The sequence below is a fragment of the Brassica oleracea genome, chromosome C8 (assembly GCF_000695525.1).
Source record: "Brassica oleracea var. oleracea cultivar TO1000 chromosome C8, BOL, whole genome shotgun sequence".
Lineage (NCBI taxonomy): Eukaryota > Viridiplantae > Streptophyta > Magnoliopsida > Brassicales > Brassicaceae > Brassica > Brassica oleracea.
Genome location: NC_027755.1, coordinates 2,148,829 through 2,175,018, shown reverse-complemented (window position 1 = coordinate 2,175,018; position 26,190 = coordinate 2,148,829). Strand labels below are relative to the sequence as shown.

The window sequence follows — 26,190 nt, the reverse complement described above, 5'->3', positions numbered from 1 at the left end:
TTTGTTAATATATTATATTTTTATAATAGGTACCTAATTTAAAATATTTTCTCTATTACCGTGAATTAGATATTTATTTTTGTTTTGTCTAAATTTACATTTTCCTAAAAATAAATATAAAAAACAAACTATTGAATTTAAGAAACACAAATTAACAAAAGAGAAATAATTGAAGTAAAATTTATTAACTTCATTATACTTATTATTATGTTCAAAGTAGGAAAATACTTAAGCAAAAAATAATAAATACATTTTCAATTATATAATTTAAAAAAACAAAAAATAAACTAATAATTAAAATAATTAAGAAAATATGTAGTTAAAATTAATGTTAATTTTACTGTAAATCAATTTAATTTTTTATATTGTACTTCCACATTTGGTCAACCACCCGTAGGGCGGGCTAATCCCTAGTATTCAGTATAATTGACCTATAAGTAATCTTTTATATCCTAATCTATTTCCATAACGATAAATATTAAAACCAATATGAAAAGTATGACTGCAACTCGATATCAAATCATTGGAAAACTTGAATGATACATTTATACATAAGGAAGCTTCGGTGTTCCTTAACTCCAACACCAATTAAACATAATCTCTTCTATCAGCATTTTTTCTCTTAACCAATTTTCCTTTTCTAGTGATGAGAAGTGCGCCGCCGTCTTAGATCATTTTAATCCACAGAATTTGTTTCCGTTGCATTAAAATTGACAGATTGAACAACACAAAATTGACTTTACAAGAAATCTGCTCCGATTTTAGTTTGAAAAGCATAACAAAACTCTTCAAAACAAAGAAAGATCTGACAAAATGGTAAAGTTGATCTAGAAGGAAAATTTTACATGAAGCACACAAAAGAATCAAAAAGAATTTCTCCTTCTGAAAGATTTGTAAGAAGTATCACTGCTTTGATATATCTTAGTTTTTACTATTTACTGATATGGTTTTTAGTAGTTTTCTAGGTTTTTGTAGTTTTTTATTTATGTTTTCTGGTATTATAGGTGTTTGGATGCTATTGGAGACTTTTGTGAAGCTTTACATAGATTTCAAGGGATTTTTGTGATAATTTGAAGCAGTATGAGCAAATGGCAGCTGAGGATAAATTGATTGGGAATTGTTACATTAATGGATCGATCTATCCGTCTATCCCGAACAATATGATCGATCGATGGGACTTATGGATCAATCGATCCGCAACGAGAAGTGAAGAGATCTATCAGACAAGAATTGAATCAATTGATCCCATTGTTTGATCGATTGATCTGACACGCATGAGCTGGACTGAAATTTTCCTTTTCCTGTTTTGGTTTTTCCTTTTTCCAAAGTAGCCCATTTTTTATATATAAAGTACACCTTGAATCATTCCCAGAGTGTCCACGTCAGATGACACGTCATCAATTCGTGCTCTCTGGAAGCGACACCTGTCCAGTCCGCCAAAACGCAACACTTCATTTATTATGGATTTACTTGGGCTTTTAACGTTGCTTATATCTATTGTGTTTTCCGGCTGATACATTCACATGTTTTATGCGGCCCGCCGGCCTATGAATGAAAACCCTAAATCAAATTAAGCAAAAAAAAATGGAGTTCAACTCTCCTCTTCCTTCAGCGGCAGCGACGCCTGAGGTTCTTCGAAATCTCTGTAACAGTGGGAGTTATGAGCTATGCCGGAGCTTCACCGTGGAGTCTTTGTGGCCAGGTTATTCAGATGGTGTCCGTCGTATATCTGAATCATCTTACATACAAGAAACATAGGAGCGCAACAAAAGGGTTGCTAGCGATTAGTAAAAATAGCGGTGGCTCCAACAAGGAGGCTGCACATGAAGAAGAAGGGAATACTCCTCCTTTCCCTAAAAGGGTAAACCTTTTTCGATGGTTATGCTATTAAAGATGATCACTTATGCATAGTTTTGGTCTATTCTCACCGAGATGATTACTAATGATTATGTCTCTTAACAGGTCTAAATTAGAGAATTACTGATGTGTAAAGGTTGAGAAAGCTGAGAAAAGGTGGTTTTGGACAAGTGTTTGTGGGACGGTGTATTAGTGGTGGTAATGAACAAAATACATGAGCTAGCATCTTAAAGGTAGTTTAACTCAGTCTGTGTTATGATCCTATTATTAGCAGCTTAAGCGTGTTAACATTGTCTCACATCTCCAATTTCCTTAATAAGTTGCTCTGAAGTTTGAGCATCGAACCAGCACGGAGTTGAAGAAGACGTGTTCACCCTGAGCGGGAACATTCCATCTCGCCGACCACAAAAGAGGACACTGACCTTCCAGAAACATCTCGATGCAAGTCACCAGATGTTCGACGAGAGCACACAATTTTACAAAGAAATATATCGTTTTAGTCTCCCACCAGGGATGTCTACGGTGTAAGTTATCTTTCCTAACTTTCTAATCTCTTTTCGTTTTTGTTTGAAACATGTATATATATTTATAAAACGATGGTTTGTAAATAAGGTTGGAGATTTCAGTTGTAGATGGTGCTGCAGCAAACAGGTAAATAACTCATTTTATAAGTTAGTTCAAAGCTTCTCATATCACTACTTATTCTTCTCAGTTTTTTTTTAAATCAAAATTTATTTGTTCCCGAGTTTTACCTTTTTTTTACTTATGATGAAAAACTTACATTATAACTCATCTTATAAAGCGGTAGATGCAATCGATCTTCTTAAAAATTTTGAATACATCTTCAGCTGTGACCTCTTTGATTGTGTGGAAGAAAGCATTGGTTCGTTTATGTATATAAGGTTCACCTTCGGTAAATCGGCGGGGTCCCAAGGAAGCTGGGCCTGCGCTTCCAGCAAACGTTAATGGTTACACCTCCTCTATATCCTAATAAGTCATTTAGATTTTTTTTCTGCAATTGCTTATGTCCCAGGTTTAGGCTCTAATACTATCTAAAGTAAGGTAGGCTCTAATTGACACCACTAGGATTTCAAGGGGGAGATGTCAAACTGAGACGCTCTCCTAGATGGTTAACTGAACCATAGCGATGCTCTGATGGCATAGCGAACAGCCACAAAAGCAGTGGTTCGGATTTAGGAAGCATTTAGAGATAATGCACTGAAGTCGGCACACTCAAAGGTCATCCATTTTGCCAACATGGAAGAAGAGGACAGGAGCATAGGATGAAGATATAGAACGCATTCCTCAAATACGATATGCATAGCAATGTTAAAACTTGTCCGGATTCACAGTCGTTTCCAAACATGGAATATTCAAAGAGTTCCTCAATATGTGGGGTCAACAATTTTGTATTCAGGTCAGTAGTGATATAGTTATACACAACATGTAATAGCGTTGACTTTATAAGTTTTCTTTCAAGTATGCAACCCATGAGTGCTTGTGAACAGGGGTGGGCGTTCGGGTTCGGGTCGAGTATTTCGGTATAGGGATAGAGAACCTGTTCGGGTATTTCTGTACTTCGGGTCGGTTTCGGGTATTTTTACTTCGGGTTCGGTTATTTTGAATCGGGTTCGGATATTTAGATTTTAAAAGAAAAAAAAAAATTTCATTTTTTAAGTTTATTGTATTTAAAAATATAGATTTCACTTGACTGTTTTTTTTATTTTTTATAGATTAAATGATTAATAGGTTTGGCGATAATATTTCAAAAACAAATAGATATTAATTTGGGTATTGTTTTTAATCTTTGAATGTAACTTTTGTTAATACATGAAACAAAAAGTCATTTTCTCCATAATTATATATATACTTATGATCTTAAAGTATGTGTAACATCAATATAAATATTTTTTTAAAAAATAAGAGATGTAAACTAGAAATATAAGGGTAAGTATACATATGTTCCGTTATCTTCAGATATCCATTCAGATTCGAATATTACTCGTTCGGGTTCGGATATCCAATCTCTCCTAACTTAATACCCGTTCGGGTATTTTTCTACTTCGGATCAGATTTCGGTTCGGGTTTTTCGGGTCGGGTTCGGATGCGGCTTCGAGTATCGGGTAAAGTGTCCACCCCTACTTGTGAAAGACTGTTTATTTACTTTTCTTTTTACTATGTTTTTACGGGGTTAAAAATAAGGAAATAATACTTGAAGACTATATTGTCGACATGATTGTTGGAGAAGAAAGTTAAAATTGTTTAGAAGACTCCAGTTGAGCCAAGCTAAAGTTGAGGAAAGCAGCCGTGGTCAAGCAAATGAAGTTTTCTTCAGCACGAGTCCGTGCCCCTCATAACTCGCAAGATTTCTATCACATTTTTCATTTTTTGTTAAATTATGTCGCATTAATTTGGAAATAAAAAGCAAATCAACACGAGTCATAACTCACAAGATTCCTATAATTATCAATCAAAAGAAAAATTCATACAATAGTGAATATAAAAATCTCATGGTATTAAAAAAAATAAAATTAATAATAGTAATAATCCCATATTATTACAAACAATTAAAAAATTGTAGCTATTTTTTGCCACACCTTGATATCAAAGGGTCAATCCAAAATAAATAAAGAGATGTGTAATTGAAGAAACATTTAACATACTTTAAATAAATTTTCAATATATAAACAGGAAATTAGTTCTCACATCTATACAACAAAATTATACTTTAATAAAATATACTCTACAAAATACTATATAAAACATGAAGGCAGAGAAATGGATATTAAATAACTAACAAAATTAAGAAAGGAATTAATGTTTCTCATTTTAAATAAATATTTATTAGTGTTTAAATTTTGATAAATGTTACGCTCAGTTTCTCCATTTAAAATAATACATTTGTTATTTTGTTTATTGCTAACACTTGGATTTGTTATTTGTACATTTTTGCCTTATTAATAAACATAGTAATAAATTAGGGGGTTATTGGTAGAATGAGTCTAGGTGAATTATAAAATTTTGAAAATCCATCATTATTGGTAGATGGAATTTTAAACTCTTAGTAAACTCCATTGTTATTGGTTTAAAGATTTTTAAAATTCATTCAAAATCTTTTGTTATTCAAAAAGTTTACTTATGATTGATTTTTTAATTCTATCAAACTCTATTGTTATTGGGATATAAATTCTTTACTTTTTTATTCATGAGACTCAACTTTGAAAATCTGATGTATACTCATAAGAGTTTTAAAATCCATATAATAGAAAACCTATTTTTGATTCCGTAGCGTTACACAAACAAGTAATAATTTCAACATTTGCCCATTTATTTCAAAACTGTAACAAGAAGAAAATCATATACAAAGAAAAAAAGCGGCAATGATGTTCTTACACCATAACAAGAAGCATCAATGCTTGAGTGTCATCATCTTGGCAGAATAGCGTAAGCAATAGTGGTGGAAAGCTGTCTTTCATGGCTGACGATCTTCTACCAACTCATTCTTCGAGGCGCAGCTCCTATCATTGCCATGGACAGAAAACTACCCAACACTCATTTATCATTTCCGAAACATTCATCATCTCCTTGTGTCTTTTCGTAGTGGAAATTGGATCATGTGGGTGAATGAAGGACTGAGGTGGCTCAACTCATCGCTATCAGTGTTACTAAGGAACATCGATTCCAATTGTACGTAGCAACATGAGGTCCAAGATGGCTACAATAGATTATCCTCAAGAGTTGATCTCGATCGATCTTGTGACTTGATTCGGCCGGGACTTGTTGTACATCATCTCTGACCCGTATATCATCTCTTACTATTGTCTCTACTTACAGAGAGCTTTTAAAAAATTGGAAAGTTTTCTAAAAAAACTTTTACATATTTCCTTAATAGGATTTATTAAAAAAAAACAAAATGTATGCAAATCTATGAAGATCAATCACAATCAATGGAAATCTATGTAAACTATTTGTTAAGTTTACTTAACTTTTAAAAGTCCATCAACTTTTAAAATCACTAAATTCCATACAAATTCTTGTTTGAATAAGCCCCCCTTAGTCCAGAACATATAACCAAATATAGCTAGAAACATCAAATAAAAGAAACAAAGAAAAACTGAATTTTATTACTTTTTAGTAAGCAATTCAACGTGGTTAATTATGTTACAATACATTCAGTAACCATAATTACTCAGTATAATTGCACCATAACATAAAGCAAAAATAAATCGTCAAATATAACATAAAAACAAAAAAAAACAATTGTTAATAATAGTAATTACTGACATTGTCCTAAACAACTATAAAATGTCTTCAACTAAAATTTCCTCAAAATTAAAACTTCATTCTCCATTGTATTAAATACCCAAACAAAAAAAAAACTGGTATTTGAAAATTCAATCTCATTCTCTTAACATAATCACACTCACAACTAGAGGTGGACACAAATCAGATATATGGGTTTGTGGAGGTATTCGTCATCTGATCCGTTTTGGCCAAATAATAAATTATCCAATCTGATTCGATCCACCGTCATCTGGATATTTGATGTCCCGGATATCCAGAAAATTTTAAATTTTTGACCAGATATATGATTCGATCTGTAAAATAAATAAAAATATAAAAATAATATAAAACAATAATATTTTATTAGAAAAAATAGATGTTTATTTACTTTTTTAAAATTATAATAACTAATATAATAAATATAGTAAATAAAAATACTGAAAACTTATATAAAATACAATATTTATACAACTTATATATATACTTCTTCAAATATATATATATATATGCATATAATGGATCGGATCAGATATCCGTTCCTAAAAATATTAGTCTATGTGATTTGATTCGTTTCTTACGGATATTGCATATTATTATTATTTTTTGCTTCGTAGAGTTACGGATATCCGGATTTTTTGGTTCGAATCGAAACGAATAACGAATCAAATCAAAATTTATAGATATTTTTCCTAACTCTACTCAAAACCAACTGAACATAGAAAACAAAATTGAGTAAAATTTACACAAAATGATATATTTTATCAAAACATATATATCAAATCCCTCGCATAGCGCGGGCTCGCCCTAGTTATCTATAAACACCTCTCAAAACAAAAATTAGAGAATTAAGCTTTATTTTTAAGCAAATTATTATGTTTTTGAGTTGAGGGGAGAAGAGATATTATTTTCTGAACCCCAATTGCTTCTCTTTATCTAATGACTAGGGGTTAACCCGCCCTATGGGCGGGTAAGTAAATGAATGTGAAATATATAATTTTTTAAAATTTTGATGGGTTTTTAGAATCGTAACATTAAGTTTTACCATTTTTTAAATATCATAAGTATATCTCACTTTTTTAAAAAAATCATGGAAAACATAATTATTTTAAATATTTTTCTACTTTAAGTACGATAGTAAACAGAAGATTATTGATAAAACTGCAAACATTAGGTTAAAAACGAAAAATATATTATGGACAGGTAGAGTTTTCTATAATTAAGAATTTGGGATAATTGAATGGTTAGAGCCTTAGAGGTTAGTTTATTATAAATTTTGGTGTTATATATTACTTTTTATATTATAAATTAAATATTAGAAATGGTAATTGTGTTGTAGTATATTTTATTTATTTATTTAGCAATTAGTCCTCATTAGAAAGTAGCACCAATTCTGGAGAAAAGAGATTATGTGATGGGAAATGTGGTTTCACCTTTGAATTTGAGCTATTTTGTCTAATAACATGTATTTGTATTGTGGTTATCATGAAATGTAATTTGGCTTATGTATACAACATAACCGTTTTCCAGACTCAAACCAAACATATAATATTTATCATCAAGATTTGTCTTTTCTTTTTGACCAAAAAGAGAGTAAATACGAATGATACAGACGAAGAAGTCCATAAGTGTTTGGCTAGGTGTCAATATTAAGATAATGTTCTATATATTTGTTGTCAAGTGGTATATGTGAGAGGCCATCAAGTGAGGCTTTGAGCTTATGTAGACACTTACTATAAGTGTTGGTTTTGTCGAGATGTATTATTTGTAACGGTTGGGGAGACTAATTGGCCGTATATATTAAAGATCCTTGGTGCCATCAAGTAACTATAAATCACTAAACATGTGCACATGAAATTTTAAGAACAATGTCTTAGTCAAAACCTGAAAAGAGGGGAGGGAAAGGTTTAACCAAAATTTTGGAATTTCTAATAAAAACTTGGAAGGAACGAAACATAAGACAATAAGCGGTGAATAAAAAAAAAGTAGTGATTGAAAACTCTGAAAAATGAGACGCAAAAAGAGAAGTCAAATCTCAGGCACTATCAGGAGGGTCCGCTTCCATTGATAATTGGCCTTTTAGCCAGTTTTAGGTCTTTAAGTGGCTACATCTGATTAATACATGTGCACATGCCATGATTTTTTTTTTGAAGAAATTCGTACTACAGCAGTGATTAGTTTTACAAATAAAATGTATGGCTGGAAATGATAATCTACGGTTAAGGGTTGCGTCAAGTGTGTGATACATGGTAGGAACATTTTCTATGAGTCAAGAACTTGACTGTTGTAAACTGGTGCTTAAAATAAGTGACTAAATTGAACCTTCAAGTCAGAGCTTCCTCTGAGTTCGGAAAGTAGGAGTTGTTATTTATATACTTATAAAAAGAGAGCTTACTTGAGACACACGAAATTTTGAAAAAAAAAACAAAGACCCTAACATAACGGGTGGGAATGAGTTGTAGTCCTATTTCATTATTATGCTAAATTTGAGAAAACTCCAGCGTAGCTGTGGTCGACGACATGAGGGTCATAGACTCCCTTGAGATTTTACTCAACGCGTGCCTTCTTTACAGAGTGTCCATCCTCTGTAACTGTTGGCTCCTCCACAGTCATTTCAAGAACAACAGGTCGAGCTCGTAGTAGAGCTGCCTCGCCTCTGTTTTCTTCAATCATACCATGACTATTGAACCTTCTACTGGTCACAGAACACTGTTTAACATCGCCGGGGTTGTCATTACCGTTGAAAATATGCCAGTCACGCAAGGAGGATAAATACTTGAGTTCTAAGTTGTTGAACTCACCTGGACCGCAAAATTAGCTATTGATGGGCGCTGGTGACGACTGAAATTCGTGAGACAGGGAAAGAGTGATGTTTAAAAGAGAGATTGAATTTGTAAAGCGGAAAGTGAATATCTTGCCTACAATATCTTGGAGGCCTTGTGGGAGGGCCCTGACATGTGGGTCCTGTATCACAAAATGTCAAAGTAAACAACGTCAAAAATCATGAGAAGATATACATAGATATAATGGGTTACCCGGTGACTGATACCATGACCAGTGAAGCACAAATATTGGTCAATTTTGTCATCTCAGCGTCAAAAGTAACATACACTGCAGAGTCAGGCCCATCAGAGACAGATAATAAAGGATCATAAGTTGACGTTAGTGTGCTAACCTGAGGCGGTGAATTCAGGATATAGTCATTGGGCTCTGATACTGTTATAGATTCAATCTTCTTTGACATCTCCATATTTTGTAGAAGTAGATGAACAACCTTACTCACTGCTACAGATCCTAGGGTAAGGAATGTGTCAGAGGGGTTTTCTGCGCTAACTCCTAACCCTTTAAGGTAACTCTGACCGTCTGTACTCAGTAACAAATGGGGTGGAAAAGAAACAAATGGCATGGGTTAATATATGAAAGAGATTCCACTAAGGAGAGATGGTCAAAGTACAAACGACGTGATGAGGAGGCCAGAAAACTTGCTCTATATGAGTTTCTTGCGTACATCCAAGCTTTAAAAACTAACTTATTAGAAATTGCAAAGAACATGAGTGTGGAGATATAAGTCTACCTCCTACTAATTTAAGGTTGATGTTCATCATTAAAGGCTCAACACCAGACGTTACTAATTTATTATGGAGAAGCATGGTAAGTCCTTCAAAAACAATAAGACAAACAGTGGTGTTCCTGCATAGTTGAAGAGATGAAATGCAAAACATTTTGATATATTAAAACTAACCTTGGTCTTAAAAAGGTTAACAAAATAAAGGGGACCTGTGACTTCTTATATTAGGCATAATACGTTGAGTGCTTTGGGTTTCTTAATTGTAAATGGTTTTAATATCCCTCGCTTCACCAGCAATATCTGAAACCAAACAATTGTAGTAATGATAGTTTCAGGCGCGATGAAAAGTATTTCTCGGGAATGGCTGAGAAGAATCGAAAGAGAAACGCACCTGACAAATCCGTGTTTGTATTAGTCAAGAACATGAGTTGTTCGTAATCACTAAACCTGAAAAGTTCCACCGGGAGAGGGTTCATGGTTTCTGCTATCTCATCAAATTTTGTATCTCCGTGAATCTAATAGCAACAGGGCTGTCGACAAATCTGAAGTTTTGGTTGCTTCTGGTGACATAAAAAACTCTCATCTCATAGGAGATCCTTCCTTCAGAATGTGTTTGAAGGTATTGAGCCGGTTACTTTTGGCAGAGACTGACTGTGAGCATCTATAAAAAAGTACGAAATCAGTGAAGGGAAAAAATAAATAGAAATTAGAAGTATCTTTTGGGATCTATGAGGTCGCTGGAATGGAGGGATTTGGAGAGGGCTCCCACTTCCAGTGACGAACTGAAGATGCGTTGAAGAGGACATAGAGGGTTTCCTCCATTGAATGTCATAATTACATAACGTTACTCCGGCGCTCCGAAGCGGAGGTGAAGCGGTATCGTCATAGATTTTTTTAGATTAGATTTGGAATTTTGTGGACAAAGCATTACCAATGCACAAATTTGTTACAGCCCAATTTTAAATGGAAAGCCCAGAAAACAAAACGAAATCAGAGCACTTAAGATTTTGGATACACGTGTCATGAATTGCCCCTAGGTGATTGATGATCTGGAAGGCTGTGAGCTGACCACAAGCCAACTTTATACATACTAAGATTCTTTCTCCGCGCGGATAATATATTTATATTTGTTACATTTATCATTTTTATTTGTATGTGAACTTTTTTATTAAATTATATATAACTAATTTTAAAATTTCATTTTTTAATATATTTTTAGTTTGGAGTAAGTATTTCTATTATATGTAACACAATTAACTAATAAAATATGTAAAATCAAGTCCGAGATTTTAGAATTATGTTAAAAAAATATAATTATGTATAAAACATAAATTATCTTAGTTTAAAAGATTGGAATCTCATTTCGAATAAATTCACGAAAATAAAAAGTACTCCAATAACCTACTTAAAATATAAAACCCTCCTTTCAATAAAAAGCGTACTTAATAATATATTTTTTACGTGTAATAGTTGAAAACTGACAATTGAATATCGATCTAGAATATTATTTTAATATATCTAATGGTAAATTATTAATTGTAATAAACAAACTTTGAATTTTGTAATATTACATGAATTAGAAATCTTTAAAATCTAAAGTCTATTTTGTTAACATAATATATTTTTTATCATTTATTATTTTGACGTTACAAAATATTGCTTTAGTTTTATTTGTATATTAATTTTTAATAATTTAGTTTCTTTTAAGTGATTTTAAAATTATCAAGAATCTAATATATTTAAAATTATTTATTTAAATATATCCAAATATGATGTCTCATTTTTATGTGTGTTTGCGTTGAGCATATTTAATTTGTAGTTTGTATATTTAATAACACCTTGTTGCGTGCCGTTCTATGGTTTTAATAAATGTGTTGTCATTTCATTTTTATTACTACTAACATGATTTTTCAGTGATCAGTGATAATATATTTTTAACGTTATGTATTATATTTTATCGTATATTTTTTAACTCTTCATGCTGCCACTTTTTTTAGAATCATTTTAATTAGATAATAAGTTTAAAGATGTAAATAAAACTGTGTATGTTGTAAATTTAGACTTTTTAGTGTAATTAAGCACTATCAATTATGGAAATTATATTATGATTTTCTTTTACTAAATCTTTTTTTCTGTGAATATTTTTTGTTTTATTTTGTATTTTTACAATTTTATTGTTTTATTCTTTAATTGCAGATAATTGCTCTTTCCAATTTTTGATGCATATACTTTAAAAGTCTTTGGTTGATTTTTGTTTGTTTTCTTTCTCCAATTACAATGTACAGTTCGACCGTTTTTTTTTTTTGGGATCAAACTACTAAAATCATCAGATAGAAAAGCTTAAACTCCAAGAATGGAGTGAGTATTTATGCTAGAGAAAACTTATTTAACCACTAATGAGATATTATAATATTAGAAGGTATGGAAACTCTTCTATGTTGTCTTACGCTAGACATAATTAAGTTGTTGTCAATTGATTTTATATTTGTGATAACTGGAAATACATTTTTATGTCTTCCTTACATCATCGTTAATTGGTTTACGGTTCGATCATTTCTAATATATACTATGAGTAACATAATATTAGATGTTGATTATCTCTTTCCAATTAGGAATGCACAGAATGAGAGAAATTCAAGGTGAGACCACTTTACAATTTTGTCATCATATCTATATAGAGTTAGTTTATAGATTATTCTACTCCACATCAGTAGCATCACTAACCACAAAACCTTTGAGAACCTCCAAGTTCCAGCCATGACAACCTCTTTGGCATCCGGTCTAACAACGTCATGGAGCTTGTTAAGGCACGGATCTCCTGCCTACAGATTAAAAAAACATAGACTAAATTAAAATTATACTATAAAATCCAAAAAAAAAGATTATATAAGTATTATCAACTAATTAAATTGACAATAGGTTAAGAGAAACACACGAATTACCTCATGCTTTCGAGAGCAGCCTTCTGCAGTTCAGGATTAGGGTCTTGAACCCTCTCAACATAGAGCTCCAGGTTCTGCTTCAGTTTCAAGTCCTCTTCAGACTACAAATCACATCAGATGCCAAACATATCATATAGCAATCACTTTAGCAAGGCTTTCAAAACCTGAAAAATCGACATTTATAATCGAGGATTGTTGGACTTTGTATTACTACCATTTATAATCTTGTTTGTTGTATAGTTTGGAATACAAATGATGTATTTGTTACTGGTGTCATGAGGCCATATTCTAAAAATCTGATGCAAAGACTTAGTCATTTCCTTATAGAAATGTGAAAATTATGATATATATATATACATAGAAAACAGTTATTGCAGATGAGTAATAATAAATGTTTAGTGAATCTAATCTTTGGAAATAGGTTTTATTGATGTACCAAATGAAGTAAACAGCCTAGTCATTTACTTATAAAAAAAAAAGAAAACAGTAGGCACATTTCTTGTTAATGTTATTTGGATGACATAATATTGTAGCCTTTGTTTCTTGTAATCATGTTCGATCAATTATTTAAAGCTTTGTCACTCGTCGAGCATGTTCAATGCTCAGATGGATGGATTTCTATTGATACAGTGCAATGATTTCTATTGCTTCATATTTAACTTTTAAGATTTAGTTTTGAAGAGACTCGTCGAGGTGCATGTAGGTGGATCCTAGATGTGTTGTGATGTTACCTTATTTTATGTGTTTCACTGGTAATTGTGTTTGCAAGTTAAATGAAAACCAAGAAACGCAAACATAGTTTAATTTTTAGTTAGATAGATTTGCGGACGTAGTACCAAAAGTCCATAAACATAAACCGGTGTGGAGGATGATAGTGGAGTGTAGACTGAAGTCTTGAGCGGTAAATGGAGGGTGGTTGGAACGTATTTCAATCTTTAAGCTATGTATCTAAAAATTTGTAAGTTTTTACAAAAAAATAATAATGTAAAGTTAAGATGTAAAACAATAGTGAAGGTGATTTACTTTTTGTTAGCTTCCACCACTTCGCATATACGTCGAGTTCTACTCTCAGCAACATTTAGGTAGTAATAATTAAAAAGAATTTAAAACAGGGACACTTCAATTAATTTAGCTAGCTTGGATATACCTTTCTAGGATGATAGATCACTGTATATTTGTTTAGCAAAATTTAGCAAAATAATCCACCAAAGGTTTCTTAATTCAAAATAATCTTCTATATTATAGTTTATATCCTTAATTTGATTTTGACATCAATTTGCAGTAGAAAAAGAAAAGAAAAGATGAATTGACGTATCAAAAACATATAGTGATATTAAACCTGATGGTTGATCAAAAAGAAAGTTATAACCCTAAGATCATCATATTATGTATGAACTGAAGAGGACATGTGAGACGAAAGAACCTTAAATGTAAAATCACTTTACTGATAACTCTTTCAAGTTCTTGGAGAGCATCCACAACTAATTAAAGCACTCGATTGTTCCATGCCAAAATCAGCTTATGGATTATTCGATGTGGAAACGGCAAGATCCCATGTCTCTGGCAAACTACAGACAATGCAGTAATAAACGACTTTGGACGCCACTGGTGTTGGATAAGCGCATTGGCTACACCATCACTGTTCACATATGCTTCCACTGTGGTTAATGGGTCAATAACTTTCTAACTACATTCAGCTTCTACTCGGTTAGACTTGAGAAAATTACACGCTTCCCTCTATATATCCATGGCATTAGTGATGCAGCTTTATGATCAACAAACCTTAAAAGAGTAGGGTCTGAACTGAGAAAGCAAACCTAGACAGCGGCTGCTAGAATCTTCATGTAGCCTTCTTGGATTAGCTTACAAACTGCTGTAGTCTGGTTGGCTTCACCATCCAACTTGTTGTGAAGCTCTGTAATGGTCAGTGGTTACATATTGCATCTAATGGTACAGAGCCTAACAAAAAAAAAGTGAATCAATAATGCATTTCAGTACCATCTTTATATATCAATCCCTTTTGCATATGTATTAAACTTAGAGTAATAAGCTAGAGTCTCACACTTTCATGTACATGTAGTCTTGAGAAGTAATAGCTTTCCCGTCTTTTGGAGCAGCTTTAGTACTTTACCATCAGATCCATTTTCACAAACTTTAATTCGCTTCATGGTGACAGGTTGTATTTAGGGTATAGTTGTTGGTGAAAATAAATTAAATCAGTAGGGATTTATTATATACCGTGTCTCCGTTTATGACGCATGTGTCCTTCCCTGCTCTACAAAGAACACATTTTTTTCTCCAGCTGGTCCATGATTTCTGAAAGTCAGGAAGTGATCAGTTAAAGGCAATGTTTTAAAACCGGACCGGACATCGACTCGGCGTACTCATTGGTTGATTGGTCGAACCGGTTCAACCGGTCGAACCGGGTTTATATTTATTATATATTTTAATATAAATAAATATTATATAATTAATCATATATAAAAATGTTTGATGAATAATATCTAAAATAGCATCATAAAATAGATAAATAATATCCGTTGGAGAATGATAGAATATCTCAAACTTATTCAGCTGTATCATCTTGAGAGAATGGCACTTCATCTTCGGTACCTTCTAAAACAAGAAAAAAATATATGAAAAATGCATGAGTTAAATAATAGACATCATAGCCAAAAAAACATGTCGTTTAATAGAAGATGCATCTACCGTTCAAGTTCAAGGTTTCAGAAGTTGCATCTTCTCCATCTTTTGGGTTTTCTTCAGTAAGTGCATTCTCAAGTTCATCATAATCTAGTTCAGCTTCTCCACTTTCTTCTACTACCCAGAACTCAGTTTTATTAATGGACTCATAATCAATCGGATCATATGACCTCTTTCTTTTTGAGAACCTGAACATATGAACATTTAATAGTTATATTCTATAATCTCATAGCTCTGTATTTGAACTTAAACTCACCTATCTTGCAGGCGCAAATTGTAATGAACGTAGACAAGATCATTGAGTCTTTGATGTTCCAATCTATTCCTCCTTTTTGTGTGAATTCTTTCAAAAAAAGACCAATTACGCTCACAGCCCGATGATGATGCAGTTTGGCTAAGAATTTGAATTGCTAGCTTCTGCAAAACAGGAACATCATATCCAAAGAACTTCCACCACTCATCTGCAATTGAAAATTCTGCTTGAGAAATAATATTCCAAAGTACTAAATAAATAACAAAGAGAAAAGTATATGCAAAGACATACCAGGACGAGTGGTTTTCGAACAACTTAAAGCTGATGAATGTGAGAAGCTTTTCTCACGTTCTCTATACATTGTCATCCCCTCAAAGATCTTTGTTCTGTCAGACCCTTTTGGGTTTTCCATCAAATTTAACATCGCTTTCAATATCTCAGGCTTTTTTGAAAAGTTCTTTTGATCATACATGAAAGCTGGATTGAAGAAGTATGCTGCAGCATGAAGATCATGGCGCAACATTCTATCCCACCTGTTCTTTATGATCCTTGTATAAGGCTTATACAATTCCTTCTTTTTTCCAAATATCTTCTTGATGCCTAAACGTGCTCGATACATTCCTTCATAGACATATGGTAATGATGGCTTCTCATCAGTATCACAAACACGCAACAAGCATATCATTGGAGCCATAATCCTTACGATCAACAAACAATGCTCCCACATGTTTTCATCCAAAACAACAGCCTTGACATATCTTGCTTTCTCTGTTTTCAGAAACTGCCTGAACTCTTGATCTACTACCAAAGCTTGTAAGTCGTCTTTATGTGCATATGCACTCTGAAGGGCTATAAAAGTGGTAGCAAAGCGGGTTTCTCCTGGACGAATGATTTCCCTCCAACCTTGCCTCTTCCTCAAAAAATTTAAAGTGGACTTATGATTGTAGACAAAGATAGTTACCTTTGAGACAGCAGAAACTAACTCTTTAACATTAGGCATGTTTCCCACATCCTCCAATATTAAATTCATGCAATGAGCTGCACATGGAGACCAAGAAATATTTGGGTATCTCTCCGCAAGTAATCTACCTGAAGCCTTGTAGTTAGGTGCATTATCAGTCACTAAATAAACCACATTTTCAGAGCCAACCATTTCCACCATCTCAGCAAATAAATTACACAAATTCTCTGCATTTGTGTATACATCAGATGCATCAACCGACTTGATGAACGTAACTCCTTTTGGACAGTACACTAAAAAATTGATCAGTGGTCTTTTTCTAGTGTCTTTCCATCCATCTCCCATCAAGGTACAGCCGGTGCTAGCCCAAGTGCTTCTAAATGATTCAACGATCAAAGATACATGTTTTTTTGCATCTCTTAATAACCCAACCCTCAAAGCATGATACGAAGCATGTCCTAAACTAGAAGCTTTGCTTAACATAACTTGAAAGAATGGAGAGTTCACAGCGTTCATGGGAATGCATGCATCATAAAACCATAAAGCAACAGCCATATCAGCATCATGCACCTTTTCCTTGCTTTGTATAGATGCCTTTATACTTGGTTGAGTAGGATCACTCAGACCTGTTTTAAAAAACCCATGTAAATCTCCACCTCTGTTTCTCTTTTTGGTTTGAGTAACAGATGGCTGAGAATGAATGCCTTGTCCATTATCATTCATATCAGCAACAATGTTTATATCATCAAGTGGTATTCCTCTCTTTTCCTTATTTTTGTCTTCATTTTCCTTCAGTGATTGCTTCATCTGAAACTGAACTTCTGCAGAAACTTTGGTACATGAATCTATGTTTCCTCTTACCCCAGCTAAATGTTGTTTCATTCTGTTAATGCCTCCACCTCCGCTCTCTTTCTGACAGAAGTCACAAATCAAAGTTTTCTTCCTATTCTGCTCAGTCCGTTCTGTTATATATCTCCAAGCTATGTCATCTTTACGACGAACTGAACGTTGAGAAGAAGGTACGCCTAAATCTGGTTCTGAATGATTCCCCTCCATTAACTAGTAAAAATAGCAAAAGAAGAATAGTATATTTATATGTTATATCAAATCTTATAATTAAACCGTTAAAGAGAATCACATTACTTACTTTTTCTTACAAGTGCAATTCCAAATCTTGTGGCAAAGGAAAATTCAGATGGAGAATGGTGTACGACAGTGAGAGACGACGAGAAGACGTTTAGGTTTCTTTTTCTCGAGAATTATTAAAAAAAGACGGCTGTTTAAGTATAACTATTATTAACTTAAGTTATTATGTAGGATTAGCCTGATATAAAACCCTAATTACAATTTAAAATGTGTCAAAATAACAAACCGGGTTTTAACGTCAACCCGGGTCACCGGTTCCACCGGTTTTGAGCCGAGTTGCTCGAGTTTAATGAAATCCGGGTTTTGAATCGAACCGGACTCGGCTTACTAAACGAGTCGCGGTCGAACCGGTTCGACCGGCCGGTCCGGTCCGGTTTTCAAAACCGAGGAAGATAGATTCTAAAGTTTACAGTATATATTATTACAAAAAGCTGTAGATTTCATCTTAGATGCTTCAAGGGTCTTTTTTGGGAGTGACTTTCATTAAGACTTGATTTACCTTCAGTCAGTGAAATAATAAAATAGACTGGCTTAAAACGGCATGAAATTAAATATGCAAAAATTGGGTTACGTTTTCTAAGGTGTAAAGGAAGGAAGAAGAACACATTACTATTGAGATATCAAGGAAGTTTGAATGAAATCTGTGAGCTTTAGAGTTTTGAGGTGGCGGGAGCTGATCCAGTCCTTAACACTTCCTAGCTACTGGTGAGTCTCAACCGGATCGTTTGTGTCATCTTAAAGCATTAAACAAACAGGAAAAATTAGATGAATTTAATTTTTCAGTAAAGTCAAGTTTTTGCGCTGATATCTATATATATATATATATAGAAAGGCACTGTCTCAATATACAGAGAATAATGTATAGGTGAGAGAGATTAAGAACATACATACCCATACCAAGGTTAGACAGTCTAACATCATCGTAGTGCTGCATATACCTATGAAACAAAACCAAGTTACATCAATCTCTAGCAATACCCAATTACAGAGGCTAGAACATAAGTAATAACTACACCAACAAGATCTAAAACCATTGACATGACAGAACTAAAGCACAAAAAAGCTTTTCGCAGATAATTACATCCTAGATAGAGTAAAAATTGAGCTTTCTGAATGGATAAGAGACAGATTTTTACAGACAATTACATCCTAGATAGAAACATATCACGGGGCTCAAATTAATAGGTACAGCAAATCCATGAAGTGGACCCAAAAATCTTTGCTTCGTCTAAATAAAACTCACCTTAAGAGCATTCAGAAGAACTGCTCCATCCTCTCGTAAAGAGCTACAAAGCAAACTACAAAAGGATTAGCATTTTTCAATAAATCTATATGATAACAAAGGAATAATGAGTTGTAGAGATACAATCAATTGAACATGGAGAATTCGTAGCAGTGTGGCTGTTAATCGCACAGAAAGAACACATTTATAGTTTAGACCTTCCAGCGGTTACCTTGGAGGATAATGATACTATTGCAAGAGAGTTCTGTAATAATCACCTTCATACCTGTGTAGCAAGGAAGATGTTCATCGCAGCCTACAAAATAATATATGCTCCAAGCTTCAATCGGTTACTCTGAAAGATGGTTATGCCGATTAAATGCAAAAGAGAGTGGGAAAAGTAATACGAATCACCTAAATGCTTGGTTTAACGAAGAATGATAACTACAGCTTACACAAACGTGATCTGGAGCCGATGTGAACTCAAAAGCCACAGCGTTCTGCAACAAATCTCCACCAGCGACAAAAAAAAAAAACCTTAGAGTAATGAGCCTTTTTTACAAACTTAGAGCAATCCAACTCGAGATCGATCTCTGCATACAAATATAAAGCAAAATTCTAAACTTTGCTGAAACCCACTGTTTTGAGATTCTAACCTAACGAAGGTACTATGTGCTCATCAGGATGAACCTTCTTCATGAGATTGGTACCCTCTGAAGCGACCTCCATCTTGATCCTAGTCCTGGTGAGAGGTTGTTGAAATATACGGCGACTGGAGATTTTCTGGTGGAGAGTTGAGATTATCCGGTGGATTTCATGGTCATGGATGTAGCTTCTTCAGATGAGGTTTTTGATTTTTTGATTTTTTATTTTGGGTGGATTTAGGTATAGACATGGAGATTTATATAGAAGAATGATTAAGAGGAGGAGGAACGACACATTCAAGAAGACTTTTAAGATTATCTTTGATTGTTTAAAGGGTAATGCATGAACTCAGGGATCAGAGAAGAGGAAATGGAAGAATGGAAAAAGAGAATTGTAAAACTTAAACACCTTTGGGCCGAATATAATTTTACGTAGCCCACACAAAATGTCCATTCTATCTCAGCGCTTGTGACGTGGCAACAAAATATTTTCTATTGGTCGATTTAATTGAGGACGTGGACAGCCTCCCTACTCCTCATATATCCCTTTTAGTATAGGATAGATATATATAAAGATGTTATCTAAAATTGATTTGTGTTCATGCTTTCATGTCCGAGGTAATTTCATTATTAGATTGAAGAGATTTAGACTGAATGTTTACGGTTGATGTTTAGGGTTGATAGATTAGTAATTTTCATAAGATTTTTCACAATGTTCTTTATGCTTCAACTGATTTGGCCAATTAGTTTATTGATCTTAGGTTGATTAGATACATCAAAAGTTGATTTTATTGCCTGAAACAAATCCTTGTGAGCAAGTGTCCCTAACCAATGAGAGTTGATGTTATTGTACTTTGTGAATATATCAAAACTCAAACTTAATACATGTCTAATCTCGTAGGTTCAACGAGCGTTAGTTCTCTAGGTTGCTAGACATTGTAATTGGAGCCACGAAAGTTAGTTCTCTATGTTTTGAGTTCATGAATGGTTCTTCGTTAACTCCCTAAAAAAAAATACTTGCATTAATAATCTGATTTCCTACAAATTACCAGATGCATAGCGCTTTTCTTTTATCGTTTACATAATTTTTTATCTATTGCATTTTTTGTTTATTTACAAACCAATCTATGTGTCTTTTAGCTTGATTTGAATTGAGAATTGAAGTGTGTATCTAGTCCATTTCAATTCGTAGTCCATTTCAATTCGATCTTGTACTACTACTTACTACTGCATATTTTATTATGCATTTGCAGTTAGTTAACTGGGTTATACAATCTTGAGTGATCATGTTTCAACCAAGTTTTATAGGTTTTTGAGATTTATTGTTTAAAGACATTTAAATTTGTTCTCTCTTTTTTTTACCTCGCTTTCATCGTTTTAATATGTTGGACACTGAAGTCTGAAGATACGGGTGTTGTTGATGGATCTTTGACTGCAGAAACAAGATCCAAGGCTCCCAGAGAACATGTAAGAAGGACCATTTCTCCATTTATATGCCTATGTCAAGATTAAATCATGTATCATTCTCTATTTGTGCCTAATATAAAGCAATGTTTTGATATCAGATCAAATAAGAAATACTTTAAAAACTTCTAAGGTTTCCTCACACGCTCATCATTCTTTTGAATTGTTTTTTTTTCCAATTGTTTTTTTTTTTTGAAGTTACATTTGATCTTTCTCTATTTTTAATCAACATCAGAAGAACAATTGTTTTTACGTTTCAAAATTTCATCGACTAACTTGAGAAGTAAAACTGAAAAGAAAAGATAAAAGTTGTTTCGTTAAAGTTAAAAATACATATAAGTATGTATAGCTAAATATTATAAAAAGTAAACGTAACAACAGGGGATTCATGTTCCTCTTTTCTTAAGCATATAACATAGCCTTCGTTGCAATAAGAACTAAGCAGCACTACAAGTGGAGAAACTTTAATGTACCGATTTTTATGAACACCTTTCCGATAGGAAGATTTACAGTCCAATATTACTTCCCCACCTACTATCGGTCCTCAAACAACGACAGAGGTCCGTGGAAACACATATGTAAAAACTTATTGCTTATGGGTCCAAGGTGTATTCCTTGATTGACATATAATTATACCACACATTAAAACAATAATACTTTAGAAAGACATTTAGAGTTATTTGTCAAAAGACAGAGTTATTACTTATTAGTCATTTACATCCACATTATCATCATTCTCTGGAGAGAACAAAGCTACAGCTGCACTGTCTGGCTGGTGTACAAGCTGTTGTAAGGCTATATCTAATCATTCACCAATGATGTGCACACATTTTATCTTGATCTTTTTCCCAGCCGGGTCTATCAGTTACGTAGTTTAAGTGGTGATTGGTATGATTTGATTACATTTTTAAAATTAAACTGAATTAACTGATTATTGACTCAAACCGAACTTAGCCGGTAACCATTTTTAAAAGAAAAATTGGATTGAAATTGAACGTACACTTAAAATTTTGGTTTATTTCAACAACTTTGGTTCAGTCAGACCTAAGATATGTGATTTTCTTTGGTGAAGAAGTAAAATTTAAAATAATTACTTGTGTAAGTATTTAATGTTTTAATATTCAGACATCCAGACAAAGAGAGATAAGTATTTAATGTTTTAAATGAAGCTATTGTTTTAACTTTTAAATAGAAAAAGGATATACTGTTCAGACATGTTTAATCATCTACACAGTAACACAGACATGTACTTTATGCATGTAAAAACATGAGGTTTTTTTTACCTTCTCAATCATCAACTGAAGTTTCGTACCTTCAGATATTGGATGTTGAAAATGGGCTTAATCCTTTTTGAAGGCTTAAAAATTAAAATGTCTGGACGGAATTATTAATGGCCCAATCTGACATACCGACCTAATCAATTCCAACCTAAAGATATTATTTAGCCAAAAATACAACCATACACATGAAAATAGTTACATTATCTTTCATTTTATTTAATTCAGTGATTACCTCCAAAAATATGTCCATTGACTTCTCAAATTCTTACGAGTCTTCCCATTCTCTATGCTTCAAAAATCTCTCTATATATGTAGTCCCATGCTTATCCTAAATACTCACCTCATCATTTCTTCAAACCAATGGCTTCACTTTCTTCGCTTCTTCTTCTCCTTCTTTCACTTTCACTTGTCCATTTCACTCTATCTATCGGAGACACCCACATCACCGAGAGAAAATCCTTAGAAATCATCATTGGAGGCGGTGGAAATCCACCGCCGTCACCTTCACCAGAACCGGAACCTGAACCGGAAGATTGCCCTCCTCCACCACCTCCTCCTCAATGCCCTCCTCCACCACAACTTCCACCGCCCAAACCGCCCAAACCGCCGCATCCACCGCAACAAAGGCCGCCAAAGCCGCCGGGGCAGCCACCGTTGCCGCTACTTGGCTTTGAGAGCCCACTACTAGAGAAAGTCTTTCCAGTCCTCCAAGCTTTCAAGAAACTAGTGACACACGATCCAATGCATATTCTTAAGACTTGGAACGGCCCCGACATTTGCAACAAATACCTCGGACTTGAATGCGCAATCTTCCCGAACACAACTGATAAGGCACTCGCGAGCATCCAGTTTAATGGTTATAACTTCGGTGGCAAGAAACTCGTGTTACATAACTTCCTCAACAAGCTAAATACAGTCACGATCTTTCACGCAAACTCCAACAACTTCTTGGGCTCTGTTCCTGAAGTCACCAACTTAAAATACTTATTCGAGCTCGACCTAAGCCACAACAAACTCACAGGAGACTTCCCAGCTTCTGTCTTGAAAGCCAAAAATCTCACGTTTCTTGATCTCAGGTTCAATACTTTCTCAGGCTGTGTTCCTCCTCAGGTCTTTAATCTTGATCTCGACGTCTTGTTCATCAACAACAACAATCTTGTTCAGAAGCTTCCATCCAATCTTGGCTCCATCACTGCTCTTTATCTCACATTCGCCAACAACAGGTTAGCTTTCAGATTTAAGTTTTTAAGTTTTTAAGTTTCTTTTATTTGGTAAATAATCCAGTTGAGTTAATTAGTGGGAAAATGATTTAGATAACACCAAAAAAAATTACGATAAATATCACATAAATAACATTAGTTAAAAAGTAAAATGAATAATTATTTCAAACTCTTGAACTTTGACTCTAAAAAATATCTGTAAAATACTAAATATAAACCCTGATCAATAAATCTAAACTCATATTTAATTTTTTTTATAATTTAACTAATGTAATATATTTTATTGTTTTCTTTGGATATTTTTATTAATTGTTGTACCGGTTAATTTCAAGATTGTTTTTGTGTCCCTACTTACAGCTACTAATAGTCTGTGTTTTGGTAAGTAGCTAAATTATTTATTTTTATCTTTTTTTGGTGATGTGACTTAGGTTCACGGGTCCAATTCCAGCCAGCATAGGCAACATCAAGTTCCTACAAGAAGTCCTTTTCTTGAATAACACTCTAACCGGGTGCTTACCATACCAAATTGGAAAGTTAAACCGAGCCACTGTTTTCGATGTTGGATTTAACCAGCTAACCGGTCTAATACCATACTCTTTCGGTTGTTTAGCCAAGATAGAACAACTCAATTTAGCCAGAAACAAATTCTATGGAACAATACCAGAGATTGTATGCGAGCTTTCTTCTCTTAAAAACCTTTCTCTATCCTATAATTACTTCACTCAGGCCGGTCCAAAATGTAGAGAACTCATCAAGAGAAGCATTCTCGACGCTCGTATGAACTGTATAATTGGTCTTCCAAACCAGAAAACGGCACAGGAATGTGCTACCTTCTTCATGCATAGACAGACTTGTCCTGATCCCAAGTCTATGTATCTGATCCCATGTGGTAAGAATCCAAACGGCGTTAAACTGGATCAAGAACGATTGGAAGTGAAAGAAGCTCAAGCTTCTTCTCCGGTGTCTTACGGGGTACTTAACCCGGACGGGGTTCGGAACCGATAACCTTTTCTATATCATGTTATATATGCTTATAATATATGGTTTGATGTATTTGTGGTTTCCAAGTACAAATGAATAAATGCATTGGTTGTGAAGTTACGGATCCATCCCCTAAACATATATGTATCTTTCATCGTTGTTTAGTCCATTTTCATTTCTGTGAATACCACGTTAAACGTTCCTCTATTTTACAACATTTTAAGCATCTTCTGCTTTTGTAGTAAATTTTCTTCTTTTAGTGTATTGGATTCTCATTCTTATGAACCATGCAGTACCTCCGTTAACTTATCCACACTCCATATATATAAACACTTTCAGTACTACCAATCAGTTTTATATCTAAGAATTGAGGTCCATTATTATACCTTTGTTTTTTTGTTTCCAACATGTAGAATCTAGACAAAATTCTAATTTTCTATCACTTTTTGAATAAAGAAGCAGCAATGCATGGTGACAAGTTGGCCCACTATTCTCAATATGTAACTGGAGAAAAGAAAAGACAAAGATGATGCATCAACTCCCCGCTCCCTTCTCTCTCCTCCGCTCCCTAGATCTAAACGCAACATAGCTCGGGTCCGGCATCTGGACGGCGCGTGTGCGCGCGTTCCGGCGCCGGAGCCTCCCCTCTCTCCCTACGATCTCGTCTTTCCTTTGCTTCTTCAACCCCATGCCGCTCTTGCCGTCTTGTTGTTGGTTCTGCGCCAGAGAATTGCTCGTATTCATCTCTGCTCGCGAGGAGATCCGGGTCCGTTGTGGTTTCAGATGGTGGTGGAGTCTCGACACAGTAAGGGTCAGGCTTGGCTGTTGAAGAAGTCGGCTTTTTGGGTTGTACAGATGGTCCTTTCACCATCCGGAGAGGCCTCAGCGTGTGAAGGAGGTGGAGCCGCTCCGCTCCGATCTGGTTTCCGGTCGGCTTGGAGAGACAGCGGTTGCGGTTGGTGGTCTCATTCTCGGCGTCTTGGTGAGCCGCCATCGTTTGCTTCTGCCATGGATGCCTTGGAGGTTCTTTCAACTCGAGGGCGGGCTTAGTGTAGGGTAATGGCGTGTGTTGTTGCCTTTCATGGTGGTTCGTTGTGGTTTGCTGTGTTGCGGTGTCGGAGCGGTCGTCTATGGCCGTCTCCGAGGCAGTGTAGTAAACGCTCATCTTCCGGTTCCTTCACTTTCCGGCTCGTGTTCCGGTTCCCTATGAATCTTAGTCGACGAGGTTCAGGTTACCGCCCTTCGGTTCTCGAAGGCGGCGATTGGTGGTGACAACGTGATACGCCCAAAAATAGGGAAGGATCACTCGACCGGACTAAAGGGATATGAACTCGCCAAAAGGGAGAACTGATGGATTGAACGGTGACACAATGGGTTGCGGATGGCCCAATGATACTACCAGACTTCAGTTGGTGCTTGATATGACTCACAAGTCCACCAAAAGAAGGATTTCTAAACGTTGCCTGATATGACGCACAGGTCCAACGAATTAGAGGCTGTTTACTCGGAGATAACCTCACCAAGAAACAAAGAAGTGTTCTACAAAGAACAAATAGATAGACTCAAATAAAAGGGGAAAAAGCTTATCTTATTTCGTGGCTCTTAGGCCCTATATATAGGATTACAAGTTGTAGAAATCCAAAGAAGAATGTGCTAAAAACAAGACAT

The 26,190-nt window shown here is 34.4% G+C and overlaps 4 protein-coding genes and 1 long non-coding RNA gene across 51 annotated transcripts in view; 2 read left to right on the top strand and 3 right to left on the bottom strand.

Annotated features, from left to right (window-relative positions):
- Window positions 1–1,526: 1,526 nt before the first annotated feature.
- LOC106309835 lies at window positions 1,527–3,348 on the top strand. Of its 2 annotated transcripts, XR_001263623.1 has the most exons (5): window positions 1,527–1,861; window positions 1,994–2,090; window positions 2,178–2,381; window positions 2,470–2,508; window positions 2,706–3,348. It is a non-coding gene; the product is annotated as an uncharacterized LOC106309835 (long non-coding RNA). The 2 variants fall into 2 exon arrangements; XR_001263622.1 differs by having other exon boundaries at window positions 1,529–1,861; window positions 2,470–3,348.
- Window positions 3,349–8,480: 5,132 nt separating this feature from the next.
- On the bottom strand, window positions 8,481–10,644 carry LOC106307348. 12 transcript variants are annotated; one of them, XM_013744282.1, is made up of 8 exons: window positions 10,098–10,644; window positions 9,966–10,006; window positions 9,916–9,928; window positions 9,713–9,828; window positions 9,174–9,501; window positions 9,061–9,102; window positions 8,940–8,979; window positions 8,481–8,847 (listed from the first exon to the last, which is right to left on the bottom strand). In XM_013744282.1, the coding sequence occupies exons 4-8, from the start codon at window positions 9,786–9,788 to the stop codon at window positions 8,686–8,688; spliced, it is 648 nt and encodes a 215-aa protein (XP_013599736.1). In that variant the 5' UTR covers window positions 9,789–9,828; window positions 9,916–9,928; window positions 9,966–10,006; window positions 10,098–10,644; the 3' UTR covers window positions 8,481–8,685. The 12 variants fall into 12 exon arrangements, 6 of the variants coding, with proteins under 6 accessions (XP_013599736.1, XP_013599737.1, XP_013599735.1 ...); XM_013744283.1 differs by having other exon boundaries at window positions 9,174–9,432; XM_013744281.1 differs by having other exon boundaries at window positions 9,713–9,796; window positions 9,881–10,006.
- Window positions 10,645–13,960: 3,316 nt separating this feature from the next.
- LOC106312764 lies at window positions 13,961–19,985 on the bottom strand. 34 transcript variants are annotated; one of them, XR_001264197.1, is made up of 13 exons: window positions 19,624–19,985; window positions 19,389–19,526; window positions 19,212–19,288; window positions 19,078–19,112; window positions 18,955–18,997; window positions 18,603–18,649; window positions 17,713–18,445; window positions 15,896–17,624; window positions 15,608–15,812; window positions 15,358–15,539; window positions 14,887–15,264; window positions 14,711–14,810; window positions 13,961–14,607 (listed from the first exon to the last, which is right to left on the bottom strand). XR_001264197.1 is itself a non-coding variant. In XM_013750403.1 (12 exons), exons 7-11 carry the CDS (start codon window positions 17,619–17,621, stop codon window positions 14,924–14,926), a joined length of 2,157 nt encoding a protein of 718 aa, XP_013605857.1. In that variant the 5' UTR covers window positions 17,622–17,624; window positions 17,713–18,445; window positions 18,603–18,649; window positions 18,955–19,009; window positions 19,212–19,288; window positions 19,389–19,526; window positions 19,624–19,985; the 3' UTR covers window positions 13,961–14,607; window positions 14,887–14,923. The 34 variants fall into 34 exon arrangements, 1 of the variants encoding a protein (XP_013605857.1); XR_001264209.1 differs by lacking the exon at window positions 19,078–19,112 and having other exon boundaries at window positions 13,961–14,385; window positions 14,466–14,607; window positions 18,955–19,009; XR_001264215.1 differs by lacking the exon at window positions 19,078–19,112 and having other exon boundaries at window positions 13,961–14,287; window positions 14,466–14,607; window positions 18,955–19,009.
- Window positions 19,986–22,577: 2,592 nt separating this feature from the next.
- Window positions 22,578–24,642, top strand: LOC106311582 (uncharacterized protein At4g06744). The gene is made up of 2 exons (XM_013748802.1): window positions 22,578–23,544; window positions 23,970–24,642. The coding sequence occupies exons 1-2, from the start codon at window positions 22,682–22,684 to the stop codon at window positions 24,544–24,546; spliced, it is 1,440 nt and encodes a 479-aa protein (XP_013604256.1). The 5' UTR covers window positions 22,578–22,681; the 3' UTR covers window positions 24,547–24,642.
- A 99-nt stretch (window positions 24,643–24,741) lies between these two features.
- LOC106311584 overlaps window positions 24,742–26,190 on the bottom strand; it is a 4,810-nt gene continuing 3,361 nt past the window's right edge. The window contains exon 2 of one of the 2 annotated variants that reach the window (XM_013748807.1): window positions 24,742–25,793. In XM_013748807.1, the coding sequence (XP_013604261.1) occupies window positions 25,097–25,687 (591 nt within the window). In that variant the 5' untranslated portion in view covers window positions 25,688–25,793 and the 3' untranslated portion in view covers window positions 24,742–25,096. Of the gene's footprint in view, window positions 25,800–26,190 lie in introns of both variants that reach the window. The other variant, XM_013748806.1, reaches the window with a different exon arrangement.